Source organism: Cryptotermes secundus, unplaced genomic scaffold (genome assembly GCF_002891405.2).
Source record: "Cryptotermes secundus unplaced genomic scaffold, Csec_1.0 scaffold2244, whole genome shotgun sequence".
NCBI classification, from domain to species: Eukaryota; Metazoa; Arthropoda; class Insecta; order Blattodea; family Kalotermitidae; genus Cryptotermes; species Cryptotermes secundus.
In genome coordinates, this window is record NW_019735495.1 from 69,280 (window position 1) to 87,066 (window position 17,787).

Consider the following 17,787-nt stretch of genomic DNA (forward strand, 5'->3'; position numbering starts at 1 on the left):
ATATTTTTAACATTTAACATTTATCAATATATATGATAAATATATATTTTAGTTATTTTAATATGAAGACGACAAGGCATGCAATGAACTAGTTTAGCGTAAATCGAATAAGCACCTGAAGATGGCACTTTTGTGCCGAAACATGTAGTGCGAGTGAGAGGAGGAGATAGATGAGTGTATGCACTGGAAGACGGCTGAAATAAATCATGGACTTAAATCAGTGCAACAAGACGCTAAAATATAACATCATAATATTATGCGACCAGTCTGCCACATTTGAAAGTGAAAAGCATAATATTATGCGACCGGTCCGCAAAGTGTTAAATAGGGTACAACCTTGTGGACTGGACAAGGATGACTCATGGTAGGGATGAGAGGTGGGTTATTGTGAACACTGTTATGAACTTTGAGGTTTCATATAAGACAGCAAGTCTGTCAAGCAGCCAAATGATTACTACCCATATGCAGCAGATTGTATACATAATAGAGGTGACAAACCTGCTCGGGCAGTTGGTGGGTTCGTATCAGAGAAGGTAAACCTTCCTGTTGGGACTTGTGGAGAGCTGACTGCCTCCCCAAAACCATCTGTACGCCTTGGAACAAAGAGCGTGGGAGTACTGGGAACAATGCTGTCATCTCCTGCATCTTCATAACTTGGTGGTTGCTAGATAAACAAACAGAAGCCTATTAATTTAATGCTGCTGAATATTAACACCATTAGTCCACAGTTGTCCAATGGATATGAGGAGCATGTAGATGATATTCAATTCATTTATGGCTGTGAAGTTATCACTGGATGAAAGCCAAATATAGTAAAAGCTGTGATACCCAGCACTGGATGACCAGAGAGCTCTATTAGCAAAAAATTTAACTGTGAATATAAAGATAAAAAGGGGGTATTGGGTAGTGTAGTTGGTTGAGGCACTATGCTACAAGCTGGAAGGTTGTGGGTTCAAGTACTGATGAGGTGGATTCTTCTAATTTACCTAATCCTTCCAGATGCACTGTGGCCCTGGGGTTGACTCAGCCTGTAATAGAAATGAGTATCAGGAATATTCCTGTGGGGGTAAAGGGTGGCCAGCACATAAGGCCAACAACCTTACCACCATCTGTGAGCCAATTGTCTAGAAGATGTGGGAGCCTCAAACTCTCACAAGACTATGGGCTTCCATGGCCTGTTACAGGGACAACTTTACCTTTTATAATAATTAGAAGAGTGAAACACTGGTGTCCTGTCATTTTCTTAAGATTATATATCATATTATGTAAGTAGTAATTAAATTGGAAGAGAAAGTACAGCAGGGAAAACAGGACAGGATATCAAGTACTAAATTAAATGGTTATGCCTCTCCACAAGGATGAAAGGTACAGTTAAGATACACATTAAGTATAACGTTATAATGTCCGGAAAGTTTTTGGCCATTTTTGGCAACCCTCTGGTCCCAGAGGTACTGCATATCACAGCTTCTACTGTACTGTACATACTGGACAACTGATGTTTTCTACACATACAAAAATGTTGGGCTAATAATGAAGCATTTATTTCAACTCATCTCAATTAATTTATAGTGAAACTCATTTAAAATTTCTTTTTGGGAACAGCTGATTTTAACGATAAACTGCCAAAAATATTACACGGAGTTAATTTAACACTGACTTCATGACTTCAGGTCATTTAAATTTAACATTAAATTATGGAAAATGTTAAACTGAGGAACACTAAATGAAGGATTCACTGTATATCTTCACTCCCCCATACATCTTCATGGTGCAGTGCTCAATTAAGCACAGGGACAACTTTACCCTTATCTGAAGGTAAAAAGGTAATGAGCAGACTACATGTGGGTTAATTTGAAGTTCAGAAGTTTTATCTCATTTTCTGTTTGGAGGAATTCATAATATATTGAGGCGTATTTGCTCTATGCAGAAACTGTTGAGCCAGAGAGGCCTCAGGGAACACGAGCAATGGGAGAGTTGCAGATTGTATCAGCACATTGCTAGGTGACAACTCTGTGAATGCTTGGATAGCGCAACAGGAAGTAGGGGTCATGTGAACTCTGCGTTTCTGCAAGTGATGTCACATATCCCCACTCATTCCATCACTATGAAACGCTCAGTAAACACCCCTCCCCGCTATGCTGTGACATCACGCAACAGTGGAGTCCGTGCAGCGACTGCTGCTATGCAGTCAGTCGGTAAACACATCCAACAATACAGGCTATTTTCTGTGTGGTCCGTGAGAGGCCTATGTAAGGGGGTTCAATGCACCAGACAAGTCAGTTCAATTCTAGCAGTCATTGAGTACAGTTGAAACACAGGAGTGTCCATACAGAGTTGCAAGCAGCGTTGAAATACAGAAGAATTGTGAATGTGAAGAAGTTATAAGTGACAATAATTGTACTTACATGTGTAATTGTAAGAGCGAGTATGCAATAAACATATTTGCTAAATGCAAGACCAGCATTAAGTTATTTGTCGCGCTACACAGCCAACATGTCACAATATCATTGAGCAGCCTACAGTGTAGAGTACAGTGATGACATTCTAACTGGTCTGTTATTCCAGGAGTGAAAAATAAGAAACACAAGCATCAAACGGTACAGTCATTCTGATCAACAGAAACCTCAGCATCAAAATATGAATTAAGACTGGAAGTGTAACACAACTCTCGAAGTGCCTCCCGCTATTGCAGATACAAGAGGCAGGTAGGGTAGAAAGATGGAAAATTATGGACACTAAAATTATTTGGCCAACCACAGTGGCCACATGGTCTAAAGCATGAACCGTCTTTGCCCGCTCTAACACTGGGGTCATGGGTTCAAATCCCACTTGAGGCATGGATGTCTGTGAACGTTTATTCTGTTTGTGTTGTTCTCTGTGTAGGTAGTGACCTTGTAACAGACTGATCCCCTATCCAAGGAATCCTAACACCTGTGAATAGGATTAAGAAAGTGAGAAAGTAGCCAAGGTCCTAAGGGTTGCAGAGCCACAGAGAGGGTACAATTATTTGTAAATCCTTTTATAACTACATACATTTTCAATCATTACAAATGTCTCATACAGTATACTGATTGAATTACCTTTAGTCCATAAATTTCATATTAGCACTGCTAATAAGTAAGCCTTAAGAGTCCATAAAACACAAGGACCACTTGAATAACTAAGCCACTATTCATTTCTCAAGAAGGACCATGCTGCATGCGGTCAGTCAGTCAATAAGCTAGCAATAGTCATTTTAGTTTTCTGTTGAGGACAAATAGCACGATACTATGTGAGATTTGAATTTCTATGGCAGTGCCTACAAAGTAGTGTACCAATGCTTTAGGAGCGCAATGCTACCAACTTGAGGGTCAGAGTATGGCAAACAGTATAGTAATGTATTATGTTCCTTGGCTTAATCCTGAAAATGGAGAGAGTACATTCCTCCAAAACATCAGATTATACAGTGCTACATCCCAGAAGATAGTCCTCTTTAATATAATAATGATTTCTATGCTTATTTTTGTGGTCTTGACTTACTAATACTAAATGCTGTTGCTGCCTGCAGAGGGGAGGCACGTGCCTTCCTCTGGCAAAGCCGGTTGGAACCGAGGGCGAAGCCTGACTCATGACTACTGAACTGATGCTTCCACTCTCAGGCTGTGTGGCTGATCCACTGCTGGTAGCCTCAGAGTGTTGCTGTTGTGGGGGATGAAGTACTTCTGCCGAGGACGCTACTGGCACAGTAGCAGACTGACCAGCACTGTTGTCCACTGTTCCTATAATACTGCTGCCAGACTGGTTCGGCACCTCATTGCTGTCCTCTGCCAGGAAAGCATCAACATAATAATGTCAGTGAAGTCAAGCAAATAGAAGCAAGTATAGCTCAGTCAGTATGGCAATGGGCTACTGGTTGGACGTCAAAAGTTTAATGTAGGGGCAAGACATTTTTCTCTTCTTCACAGCATCCAGACTGCCTCTGGGGCCAATGGGTAACAGGGGCTCCTTCCCCAGGGGTAAAGTGGCCAGGGTGTGAAGCTGACCACTCACCTCCATCTAGTGCCCAGATCAAGAATGATGGAGCTATACCTCCAATCCCTGACACATCCTCATGGTGTAATGCTTGATTAAGCACAGATGAAACTTTACCATTTTACCTTTACAATTAAGTAAATACTGAATATTATGGATAATACCTGGCAATTATATGGCTTCCAAACATTTCACTTTATACTGTGATCAGCTTATAAACCATTATCAAGTGTACATCACACAAATGTGCTGGTTCAGCATGCCCCAGGAGACCTAATATTGTTCACAATATGAATCTCATTACTGCCAAGTTTAAACCCAACTGCCAACACAATGCTGGGAGATTTAAATCCATATGGTACAGGTTCACAATGATGAATAATCTCTTTCCACTTTTATGCAAATATAGAAAACACCGCTTCAATCGCACAACAGATATTACATCATACAAAGAATGAAATGTTATTTTTTCACTCCACTGAACACACTGCACCAAAAAATGTTCCAAATATAATTTGTAGACCTTAAGGAGATCTGCATTTTATATCATGTACTGATCTTTGGCGAGTCTGATTTGAGCTCTGTGTAAATTACATGTTGGGCTGTGTCATAGCTCAGGCAGTTAGCCGTCGGTTTCCCACCTCAGCAGCAGCCTGGTTCAATCCCAAGTCAGGTCATATGTGATTTGTCATGGACAAAGTGGCATTGGGTAGGTTTTCTCTGAGTACTTCAGTTTCCCCTGCCATTTCTCATTCCACCAAATGCCCCACTCTTATCATCATCATCAATCATCCAGGGCTGGAACAACAGGCCAAACAGTGGCCAATGTACCAGGTGGACTCATTCTCACCAACCCAAAGAAATAAAAAAAAAACCATAGGTTTGCACCGGACCAATTCATATCAAATCTGAATTTAAAAAACAACTTTTAGTGCGCAGCAGATGGATTGGCCTCCCACTGTCTCACTGTGTTCATTTAATGCTCTTTGTGCAAAGAACATAAGCACAAACTGTCATCTTAAAACCACAGGCTACAAATTGCTACTCCTTGTGTTTGTCCACCAATTACAGTACAGCAAGAGACTTACCTCACAAATGTATTTATCAAGATGTTACACCCATTTCAGTGGAATACAATCCATTCTTTAGGCACTGTACTTCTAGATACAATGTAAGAAGTCCTTTCCACACCTGATCAATCTCAGCTTACCCCGATTTGCTCCCCTATCAACTTATAGAATACTCACCTCTAACAAGTGCCAAGGTCAAGAATGTGTGAATCTATATATCCACTCCTCCATACATTTTTATGTGTAATGCTTAATCAGTTAAGCAAAAGGCCAACTTTACCTTTCTTACCTTATCATCTTGTGTAATTATAAACTGTCTGCCAGCAGATACCCAGGATGTCAACACTTACCCATGATTTCCACTTCATTGTTGGCTTGGTCAGGTGCAGTCTCCTCATCTATGTCAGGCCCTTCACCTTCATCATATGCAGTCAGGTCCTGCAACATAAGAGACATTACCAGGAACTGTTAAACCACAGTTTTCTAACTTGACACTACACTTCATACACAGATTCAACAGTTCTAAACAATTAGACACCTAATTTTAATATCTTCCATCTCATCTATCATCAAGGTTTCTTTTCTTAAAATGACATGTTTCAGAAACTCACACTGATTCTGCATTCAAGTAGAAGTGAACCCAATTTGAGGGGTCTGTTAGAAGGAATGAACTAGTTCCTTCTAACAGATCCCTCAGAATATTGTTCCCTCATACCTGATGACAGAAGCTGAAGCAGTCTCCTAAACGTAACATTTTAAGTAAAAATCTAGATGATGTACGAGAGTTGGAACTTTTAATAGTGGCAACACTGCTGTAGAGACGCCATGCAACAGAACCAAATAATGTTGCTTATACCAAACGTTAGTTACATACCTACCTTACCTCAGTGCAAATGGACTCTCCCTTCCCACATCACACGCATGCGCAGTGACAAGAAGAACAGAGCCTCATGTTAGCTAGCGGTCTAATGTAGTGTTGTCACGATGTTTTCGAAACAGGAACAATGGAGTTGGATAAAGATTGAATGTGCCAGAGGCCGTACCGCACGACTGTGTCATCAAGGTCTTCAAGAGGCTTGCGGTGAATCTGCATTACCTTACAGAACAGTGGCAAGGTGGGCAAAAGCCTTCAACAAGGGACGCCAAAATGTGGCAGACATGCGTCGGCCAGGTCATCCTTGTATCAGTGAAGAAGAAGTGTATGCTCTTTCCATGTTACTGGACAGTGATCGACACCAAACGATTTGTAAGCTGGCCCGAGAGACAGGATTAGCACATACGACTATGCTTCACATTCTGAAGGAATGCCTGGGCATGAGAAAAATTGCATCACGATGGGTTCCACACGATTTGACAGAAAGGCAGAAATGACAAGCTGTGGCTGATTTCTTCAATCAATGGGGCTGTGAAGCGCTGTACCATCCAACATACTCCCTGGACTTAAGCCCTTGTGACTTCGACTTGATTCCTAAAATGAAGGAACCACTTCGTGGCATTCGCTTCAGAACTGTTCCAGAGATTCTTCAGGCAGTAGACTGCTCCATTCGAACTATCAACACAACAGGCGCTGCTAAATGTATCCTACGACTTCCATATCGCTGGCAACTGTTGTACACAATGCTGGTGACTACATTGAAGGACAGTAGAACTTCAAAACATGCATCGATTTTGTATCACTTGTAAATAAATAGTTCCCACTATTAAAGTTCCAACCCTCGTATAATGACCTGAAACATTAAAACTATCAAGTGCCTTCATCAAAAAACATTCAGAAATGAATTAGATACCTGTTCATCTCTGTCATAACCTTCAACCTCATAGCTCTCCCCATTGTCTGTTTCCTCCTCAAATTCAGGGCCATCATCAGGTTCTTCAATTACCTTGAAATACAGTCATAACTAAGTACAATATCTAACACTATAAATTCATGTGAACACTACCACAACCTCCACCCAAACAGAACATGGGATAGGAGAAGCACCTAAGAGGATTTCTTGGAACTGGCATGGAAAATCACAGTTTACGGAGCGCAGAGAATTATTAGTATTACAATGAGAAAATATCTCAGAGACTCTACACCTGTAAGGATGAATGAAATTTTTCTTTTCATATTAAATATCCTTATCACTGACTTCACAATTCTGCTGCAGATAGTCCAGACAGCTTTGGAAGTGAAATGTATTTTCATTTGAAATATTCAATATTACATTTACATTCCTTTGCCAACCTCACTGTTCACAACAACCACAGCTGGAGCTCGTGTTAAGGGCATACAGAATCATCAGTGTCTCTTTATCTTCATGGGATGCATCCTGTTGTGATATAGCCTTTGCAAAAGAAATGAATGCTAGTATGTCAGTATTGATTTGTTCACTGATATAACTGTTGTGTGGGGCACACAGTAGCATAATTGATTGAGGCACTACGTTGCAAGCTGGAAGGTCACAGGTTCGAGTCTCAGTGAGGTCAATGGATTTTTTCAGTTTACCTAATCCTTCCAGCTGCATTGTGGCCCTACGGTTGACTCAAGCCTCTAACACAAAGAAGTACCAGGAATCTTCCTGGGGGTAAAGAGCAGCCGGCACATAAGTCTGACAACCTCAGTGCCATCTGTGAGCTGACTGTCTAGAAAATTTGGGAGCCTTGACATCTTACAAACCTAAAGGCCTCTATGGCCTGTTAGTGGGATAGCTTTACCCTTTTATGACTGTTGTGTAGATGGTCCCAAAAAACGCTATTCACATCTTCTTAGTTACAAAAGTTTAGTTTCCTCCAGCAAAACAGCAGACATGACTCACACACTGTAAAAGTTCAACATATTCTGGTGTTGCCAGGACCAGATCTTGGTCAGCCTGATTAAGAACACCATAGAAGTACATGGCATCACACTTAAATAACTGTGCAGCACTCAGTAACAATGATGGGTTTATATGAGTTGGATCACATGACTTCACAATGTGGTAATCTTCTGTCAAAACAGTTATTGACAATGGGTTTTGTTTCATATTTTGGTATGATTTATACTTTAAAATTATGGCGATTAAACATATTGCGGCGTACTGACCCATTGCTGGGCAGAGGCTTCAAAACAAACGAGCACAGCCATTGCTATGCAACAGGCGGATAAACAAACACTTGTTTCTAAGGGCCCCCATACACACACAGTTTGGCCTCCCGTTCAGCCTGCACAGTTGAAGACTGAAAGGCAAACTGATATGTGTGGTGTGGCGGGCCGGCCAATCGTTTGGACTGTAGGAAACCCATCAGTCCATCAGTTCTACCTGCAGGACGTAGCACGTGACGTGTGTGCCTCAGCAATACAGGCTGGAAGACCGTGACTGTGGCATGCAGCCTGCCGGTTGATCTGTGCGTGTATGGGGAAGGAAAGGGTGAGGGTAAACTGTGAAAGTTTTGCCTGTAAGGTAGATCAGAAAGCCAAACTGTGTGTGTATGGGGGGGCCTAAGCAACAGCTTGGTAAACATGTTCCTGCAGAAATAATAGCCAGTCCATCACTAGGCAGTCACCCATGACAACAACAGAAGGATTGCTGGAGGCAGTGTTTCCCATTTGGTCTCCTCCGAGGGTATATGACAAGGACACCAGCTGAGCTGCAGTCAGTTGTCAGTAGTTAAGTTGAGTGAAGTGACGTGAATTAGCTGGTTGGTAAGAGAGTTCAGTTCAGTTGAAAGTCAGGCTGTGAAGAGGAGGCTATAAGGTTGGTGTAAAATGGCCGCCAGCCTGGGACCCAGTTAGTTATGAGCTGGCAAGGGTTCTGCACGGGTGGCTGTGACAAGAGAACCTGAGTGCAGGAAGTTGAAGAATCCTCACTGTGTCCGAAGCCATTGCTAGGAAACAGCTAGTGGAGACTGTAATTGACTGAGGACACTAATCTGTGTGTGTCAGTGATCTGTAAAGTGTAGTTCCAAGTGGTGCATATATGTGGTCAATAAATCCAATATCCAATCCATGCACCAACTATAAGTCACAGATACCCCTAAATATGTGAGAATATAGAAAAAACAAGGGTGAAATAGCAAGAACAGAAGAGTCTCCTGTGCAAATATATGAAGGTGAAAACAAAAGGAACAGGGAAGTATGCCAATTATATCCAGATACACTTGGTTATCGACTTACGACCGACTTCCATACTGACTGACAGGTCATATGTCGATCTGGTCGTATGTCGGCCATATATTTATTAACAGTATCTTTTTAACCTTTCTAATCTTTTTATCATATTTATAATTTATTTTTAAAAACTTTGACATTTTAATCATCTTTTATTTTTAATTCTTTTGTGGTCGTAAGTTAACGACCAAGTGTACTGTCATTTTGAAACAAGAACAAACATCAATTTTATGGAACATTGTTAAAATTCCATGAGCAGCAGAAATTTAAGTCCACCACATGGTGGTGTGTACAAATGATGATGTGTTACAAATTTTCTTTATGGCAAACAACTTCACTTTGCAAAGATGTTACCATCACACTTCAAGGCAATGACAATGAAATGCCAGTGAATTTCAATATGCTATCCGGTTACGCCATCGACGATCCAGGTGTAAATTCTGTTGTTATAAAGGAATCAGGTACTGAAAATATGAAAGTGACTGTCATGCTAACACAGTGGACAGAAAGCATGTAATTACCCACAAAACATCTCAAAGCCTACATATCTGACATTGAAAAGACTATGCCTGTGGGACTAATAATTGGGTGAGAGATGATCACTCAATGAACTGATGAGCACTGGTTGCAAGGTGTCCAGAACAGGAGACTATGAGCACTGTTGAGAAAACAAGGAATGCATGTGTTTGATGCATTTAAAGGTCATTTAAAATTAGATTTCAGATCTGTGATTCATGCAGCGTGTCACATCTGGAGAGGTAACTTCACAACTATGTGTTCTAGTGATTAAGCCTTTCAAGAATCACTTGAAACAACTGCAATCTGAATGGCTCTTGGCAGGGGACCATATTATGATACCATAAGGACAAGAGTCCAGCACAGAACTGCTGTGCCAATGGATCAGAAGTGATGGGCAAAACTTTTTCAAAACTTCCATTCACTGACGAAATGGACGAAAGGGAGGAAGACGGAATGCTGCCAACAAATATGAAAACGAGAGTAGTGAATTTGAGACAGAAGATGGGAATTAACTCAGTACGTATCACGTATATTGTATTTTCTAATATTTACTTTCTTTCACATGTTTTTTTAGTAACACTATAAAATGAAATCATCAAATTACTTTCTCTCTGCAGATGTATTTCCTAAAGCAGGGCCATCCGACAGTTGCTAATACACTTCCGTGCACTGTAAAAAGCAGCTAGAGTTACTGATTCTTATTATAGTGGGAGGGGAAAACACTATTCTGCTATAGAAAATTCTCATTTTCATCTTGATTCTTAAAATTGTTTCCAAATTTTTATCTCAATCCCCTTCCAAACTGAAAAGTCACTCTTGCACATGCATAATAACAATTATATTTGAAATAATATATATATAATATTAGAAGCTTCACATAATCCCAACCCATCATATTTGACAGCGTTACCTAACATCCAATATAAGAAACTACAAAATACAAGTTTTAAGGACCTCTTCTAAATAAGCATTTTATTTGAAGATGACATATGATGACAGGCTACTGTCGGCAGATCCACTTACTAGCAGAATTAGTACCACCAGCAGCCAGGACATGCGGTGCTCTATCAGCATACTGTGTTACCATCTCATGAAATATCAGTATGGATTTATTGTCTGTTATCAGTTGCAAACCCTAACCACTATACAATCCCTCAAACATGGACATTCAATATACTATATCAAGACAAGACACCCTTCTAACCTTACCATCCAGAAAGCAGGCTTTGCTTCAAATCACTAAGAAAATATCCAACATCAATAAATAGTTCATGAGGACCACAAAATCAAGCAAGTGACAAATAATATGAGTAACACATCGTACAACCCCTCTCAAAAAGTTATGAGAACAAGGCAAACTGAAACAGGAGCACTGCATTAGAGAGCACAAAATGAATTAAGACAGTAGTACACAGTCATAACTTACTTCATGGTTGCATACTGTTTTTATATTGTCGCTAATACTGTATTCAGATAATGCCAGAGAGTAACCCTCTTGCCTTCTAGATCAAAATGAATCTACACCATCTGTGTATCTGTGTCCACATAAATTATGTACAAGTTTATGATAAAAGAAGTATTATGCCACTATGAATATCAGAGACTCTTTCCCAGGGTTGAACTGGATAAGTTGAGAAGCTGACAACTTAACTCCATTCAGCGCAAAAGAAGAATGCATAGAGTTTCACCTAAAAACTCCGATTTTAAAAAATGTGGGGAGCATTTAAACTGTTTGTGCCAGTGTCAAACACATTCTAAATTAATTATGTACAGAAAGTAAATAAATATGCAGTTACACAAAAATATATTATTGTAACTTTTCACTAAATAAAATACTATCTTTAGTTTCTCCTTTGGCATTTTAAGTTTCTAATTTACAGAATGGTGGTAGATTTGAAGTTATTTAGTTCTGGATAAATACAGTATCTTAAAAAACTCTGTCTTCTACTTTCTGTAATCAAACATATTAGATTAAACCACAAAACAACAATTTGAAAATTAACTTTCTTTACTTACTCCTTCATCTGCAATGCCATCATCATCGTCATCATCATCTTCGGAGTCAACTACAATTACTTCATCCTCATGGTCCCTCTGTGATGAAGTTGGCACCTGATATTCCACATCGACACCTGACTCAGATGGCACTGGCTGGAACATTTCCTGTGCTCGAGGTCGCTTTACCTACGTACAAATAACAAATAATTTATATACCAGTATATCAAGTGATGGAGCCAGGATAGCTCAATCAGTATGACTACATTAAGAGCTGGGCATCCAAGGAACTGGGGTTCAATTCCCAGAAAGGGCAAGAGATTTTTGTCTATAGAGTCTAGAACAGTTCTTGGGCCTAAACTTCCTCCTATTCAAAGGGACCAGGGTTAAAACAGTCAAGGCACTGACCACTCACATCCATCTAGTGCCAAGATAAAAATGGTGAAGCAATATCTCCATTCCTCCATATGTCTTTATTGCACTGCGCTCAATTAACTGAACCTACAGCTAACTTTACCTTTAATGCACAGAAACAGTTTTGGAAACACTGAACAAAGAACTGTACATAGTGCTTCTTTGTATAGCTCTCAACATCAGAGGTCTCCAGGAGGGATGTTTTTTGGGTCTAGTCTGAGAAGCTTGAATATTTGAAAGGGCACTGAACTGAACTGACTGTACCTAGCCAAAGCTTAAACAACTGTTCACCGCTTTGCAAGTGACTTAGCCGTTTGGTACTTCAAACAGAATCATGATATAACTACAATGTAAGTTGAAAAGCTTCGAAAAGTTAGCTATCCAGTACATCCTAGGCAGACTCACTGCTGTAAGAGCCTAAAATCTCAACTTTAAAAATACTGTCACATGTGACTACACACAGGGTTTGGATTCATGACTGGAGTTATTGAACACTTATAGCTTGCAAGTAACTACAAGAGTCTCAATGAATTCCATTTTCTCTAAATCACAATAATTACATTGCACACAAAGTCTTCTGTTTGTTATTCTGTCATCGCTAGTCGTTCCTACCTAACAGCTGCTAACCACTGACGCTGAACTCTAACTCATGACTGTCGATTTCCAACTCACTGCCTTTTCCTGATGGTCCTCGCTACATAGCTCTGGCACAGACTGCATATAAAACATCATTTGCATACATTAAAGCACTAGCGAGGTGTACTTACACATGTGCCTATAGGCAGACAGCATTACTGAAACCACTTTTTCATATTCTGAGGGGCCAAAAACAAGTAAAGCCATCAGTATCTTCAAACTGATTTCCTTCACAGTCACAATACTTTTTCATGTTATATAAATGAGAAAGAAAAGGAAAGAAAAATGTAAAGCTATCCCTATAACAGACTGTGTAGGCCCACAGGTTGGCCTATTGTAGTAGTCCTGCAAAATATATGGGCATAGAGCATTTGGTGGAATGAGGACTGGCATGGGAAACCGAAATGCTTGGAGAAAACCTGTGCCAGTGACACTTTGCCCACCACAGATCCCACATGACCTGACCTGGGATGGCAAGGCAACAACCAACACCCTGAGCTATGGCATGACAAATAACATTAAATGCAAGTTCTATTGCATTTGTACTAAAAACTACATGGCCCCACTTTAAAAGTTGAGCTACAGCTCAGTACAATACATTCAGTGTTCAGTGAAACATGAGCTATGGCCTTGAGATGTGCAGTAAAATTGCTTCTGGCCGCACCATAGCTCAAGCAGTTAGTCGCTGGCTTCCCACCGTTGCGGCCTGGGTTCGATCTCGGGTCTGGTCAAGTGGGATATGTGGTGGACAAAGTGGCGCTGGGGCAGGTTTTCTCCGAGTACTTTGGTTTCCCCTGCCAATCTTCATTCCACCAATTGCTTCACAATCACCCTCACCTATCATCTGGGGCTGGTACAATAGGCCAGAAGTGGCCGCAGTACAAGAGACTTAGTCCCACACCACTAGCAATAAAAAAAAACATTACTTCCAGAACAGAGATTAGGGGAGGAAGTGGAGCTCAGTGTCTCCATGCACTGAGTTCCATACAATAACAATTGCCCATTTATAACTAGGCGTGTCATTTTTTGTGCATCTGAGAGCTCACATCCTATTGTACACCTTGTACAATGTTGACATCTACAACAGCCCAAAAGTACACAGTAAAGATTATATTTAAAGCTTATATTTTTTTGGTCCCACACATTAATGAGGCCTCTATTGGGGAAAATCAGTAACAAGCAAATATGCGAATCACAATGATTTTAAAAATACAGGATATGCTTGCCTGGCTAATAAACTAAGTTCAGACAATTGTACCTGAGATGATCCACTGTTCTTCTCCTCAGTCCTAGTTGTGCTGTCTCCTTTGGAATCCCTCTGACGTTTAACTCCTGCCCGAGTAGTCGTTACAGTGTTACTGCTGTTGGCTTGGCTGCTGGCAACAACTACAGACTGTTCTACTATCAGCTGCACCTGAGTCTGAGTTTGTGTCGTGGACGTTTGTTGCTCCACTCTAGGCAAAACTAATGCCACAGCTTGTTGGCCCTGTTGCTGCTGCTGTTGTTGCAATTGTTGCTGCTGTGAAGAAGCACCAGGAATTTGCTGGACTTCCATGTCATCCGATTCTGTTTCTATATCCTATAATAAATAAGGGAACATAACTTTTAAGGTTTGGTAATTTTAAAAAAGGCTCATGGGAAAATCATGTCAATATGTCAGTCCATGGGCCTCCTTCTACATGTTTCAACACCAAAACCATCTGAACAAAATTTAGTAGGATACGCTGACATTAAGTTCTAAGATCCATAAGCTAATTAATTCTATTTGGAATATGGCAAAATTGCCCCATCAGTGGAAGGAGTCTATTACTGCACCAGTTCACAAGAAGGGTGATAAAACTGACTGTAGTAATTATCTGGTGATATCACTGCTATCAATGCCATACAAAAGTTTATCCAATATTCTTCTCTCAAGGTTAAGTCCATACATAGATTAATTGTTGCGGATCATCAGTGTGGGTTTCGACATAAGAGATCAACTACTGATCAGATCAATTGCATCTGGCAGATATTGGAGAAAAAATGGGAGTACAATGAGACAGTACATCAGCTAGTCATAGACTTCAAGAAATCCTATTATTCAGTTAGGAGGGGAGTATTGTGCAGTATTCTGATAGAGTTTGGGGTACCTATGAAACTAGTGAGGCTGCTTAAAATATGTTTAAACCATATTCCCATGTGCACCATAACATGTATGTGATATTAGTGACTATTTGGCCTGGGGAATGTATCTGTGACATGCAACCCCAATGCAATAAAAAAGATCGACATGTTCTTGGTGATTATTCTATGTCTTTCATAGGAGTTTAATCATCTCTGAATCTTAAAATAGCAACTGAACTGCATGTATGTGCTTTTGATGAAAGATCTTCTCTAATGTTATCCAAATCATACTGAACATTACAAAAGTGGTTTTACCAAGCTTGAAACAAAACTTGATACACTCTATTTAACTTAAAGAAAAAGCAAAACACACTGCACATATCATTCACCAAAGAGCTTCACACATGTCAGTGATGCAGCATATAATGACACAGATGAGGCAAACTGTGGGCTAAAGCATACTCTATCAGTACTCACACAGAGAAGTCATCAATGTTGTCATTACAGGGGCATTCTCATAATTTTACGTTACCACCTCATAAATACAGAGTTGGGACAGCTCAGTCAGTACAGCGACAGGATAGAGGCTGAATGGTTGCGTTCATATCCTAGCAGGGGCAAGATTTTTCTCTTCTCCACAGCATCCAGACCGGCTCTAGCGCTCATCCAGGCACCTATAAAATGGATAATGGGAACTCTTTCCTTGAGGGTAAAGCGGCCAGGGCGTGAAGCTGACCACTCACCTCCGACTAGTCCCAAGGTCAAGAAAATGCTGATCTATACATCTACTCCCATCTTCATGGGGTAGTGCTTAATCAGTTAAGCACATGGACAACTTTACTCTTTTATTTACACTTAGGGACAAAAAACAGATATCCTGAGTTTCGTGTTTTATGGTTTTCCTGGGGCACCAGAAGTGCAGGAATAATACACACTGCAACAGGCCATAATTACCTCCTGACTGCATGTCTACCACATCTCATTTAATATTCTGCAACATCAGCAGATGATACAGGATTGCTGAATACCAATGAATTACCCAGTAGTAAGAGTCTTTATCAAGTAACCTGAGTAGATTCAGCTGCTGAGACTGGTGGCTCCTCACGTGAACTAGGTGACGGCCCAACTGTGACAGTTGTAACAGTAGCCTGCTGCGTTGGTTGCACTGCTACTTGACGGATGGGGCCCACTGAGGACCCAGCTGAGCTGGTAGCTGGCATGTAGTCTGTGTGAGATGAGGTGGGTGATGATGGTAACACTTCTGCACTAGTACCACTTGCCGAGCCTGTTGTGTGGACCAACTGCTGTTGTGGAGGGACCAAAACCTGTGTGCTCTGGCTGCAACACAAGACAAACCAATTGTAGGGAACTGCCCATCATCTGCCATGTATGTGGAATGGAGTATGCCTGTTACTATAACATGCCAGCTGCATGAGAAAAATATTAAATGTGTACAACCTTTAAACTGAGGAGCACTAAATGGGGGTTCCATTGTACATATATATATAAAATACTACCTGGATGTTTGGGGGGCACATGGTAGCACAGTGGTTGAGGAGCTATGCTACAAGCCGGAAGGTCGCAGGTTCAAGTCCCAATGAGGTCATTGGATTCTTTTCAGTTGACCTAATCCTTCCAGCCGCACTAGGCCCTGGGGTTTACTCAGCCTCTAACAGAAATGAGTACCAGGAATTAATTAAATAATTTTCCTGGGGAGTAAAGCGCGGCCGGAGTGTAGGGCTGACAACCTTACCGCCACCTTTGAGCCGATTGTCTAGACAATGTGGGACCCTCAACGTCTCACAACCCTATGGGCCTTCACGGCCTGGTACGGGGATAGTTTTACTTTACTTTCTTTACCTGGATGTTTGATTACTGCTAGAACTGCTGGTCTGACTTGTTGGCAATACTGCTACTGTACGTGACTGCATTGACATTGGCCGAATGCTGGCAAAAGGAGTTTCACCTCGTCCTGGCCATGGAGTGACTGTTACAGACTGCTGCATCTGTAAGATGAAATAATACATCATCATGAATCTCAAGAGAACTTGACTACAATGAACATACATGTTCTCTGTTATGAGAGAAAATGGAATCTCAGTCTTTGTTGAGTACTAATTTAAAGCAATGTAAATGCCCAGTAAAATGTGAGGCATTGAAAGACAGGCTTAACATACATATGTGTAAGAAACAGAATGGTGAGACAAGTAGAGCTAATAAACTTTAAAGCAATGAATTTTATCAGCAGCATACACTAGTTGATATTTTACACTTTTTCTTCATAGTACAAAAATTATAACAATGAAATACTCTTCAAAATTTGCAGGTGTTAATATTATGAAATTCTGATTTATAAAACATCATTATTCCTTCTTCATCATTCAGTATTCACATACAAAGTTTTGTCACAAATGAACTGAATTTGACAAAAAGGAAAAATCAATGGTGCAAATTCATTATCGATGACATGGGCTAGTGAAACAAGAAAACACATTCCTGGGTGTTGCTGGCAGCTCTGAAAATCATGCAAGAACGCCCCCTTCAACAAACCAAATATGGTTAAAGGAGGTTCTGGTAAAATCGTGGCAGGCTTAGCAAGCTAATGGTAGATATTAAATCATTTTCTAAAACAGACACAGGGCCAGACCTACAACAGTGGGGGCCTCAAGGCAATCAGAATGAGGAGGCCCCTATCAGTAATGACCTGGGCCTGGATTTTGATGACATGTCATCTTTTTTTCTTTGTATCCTATGTGATGTTCTTAAATATATATAAATCTTGGATATGAGCTGGTGGTTACAGAAATGTAAATTTTATAGGTAATTTTTTGTCATTTTTTGACATTTTTAGGTTTAAGGTCATTTTTTCATTTTCTTAGGTAATTTTTTGGACTTTTAAAGGTATTTCTC

General features: G+C 40.5%; 1 protein-coding gene across 3 annotated transcripts in view; it reads right to left on the minus strand.

Moving 5' to 3' along the window:
- Window positions 1-17,787, minus strand: part of LOC111869489 (nucleoprotein TPR) — a 69,511-nt gene that overhangs the window by 11,954 nt on the left and 39,770 nt on the right. For 2 of the 3 annotated variants that reach the window (XM_023861059.2, XM_023861058.2), the window contains exons 14-21: window positions 16,738-16,883; window positions 15,945-16,215; window positions 14,033-14,353; window positions 11,746-11,913; window positions 6,869-6,961; window positions 5,432-5,519; window positions 3,520-3,803; window positions 499-664 (exon numbers count right to left, since the gene is read on the minus strand). In XM_023861059.2, coding sequence (XP_023716827.1) covers window positions 499-664; window positions 3,520-3,803; window positions 5,432-5,519; window positions 6,869-6,961; window positions 11,746-11,913; window positions 14,033-14,353; window positions 15,945-16,215; window positions 16,738-16,883 — 1,537 coding nt within the window. The remainder of the gene's footprint in view (window positions 1-498; window positions 665-3,519; window positions 3,804-5,431; window positions 5,520-6,868; window positions 6,962-11,745; window positions 11,914-14,032; window positions 14,354-15,944; window positions 16,216-16,737; window positions 16,884-17,787) is intronic. The other variant, XM_023861060.2, reaches the window with a different exon arrangement.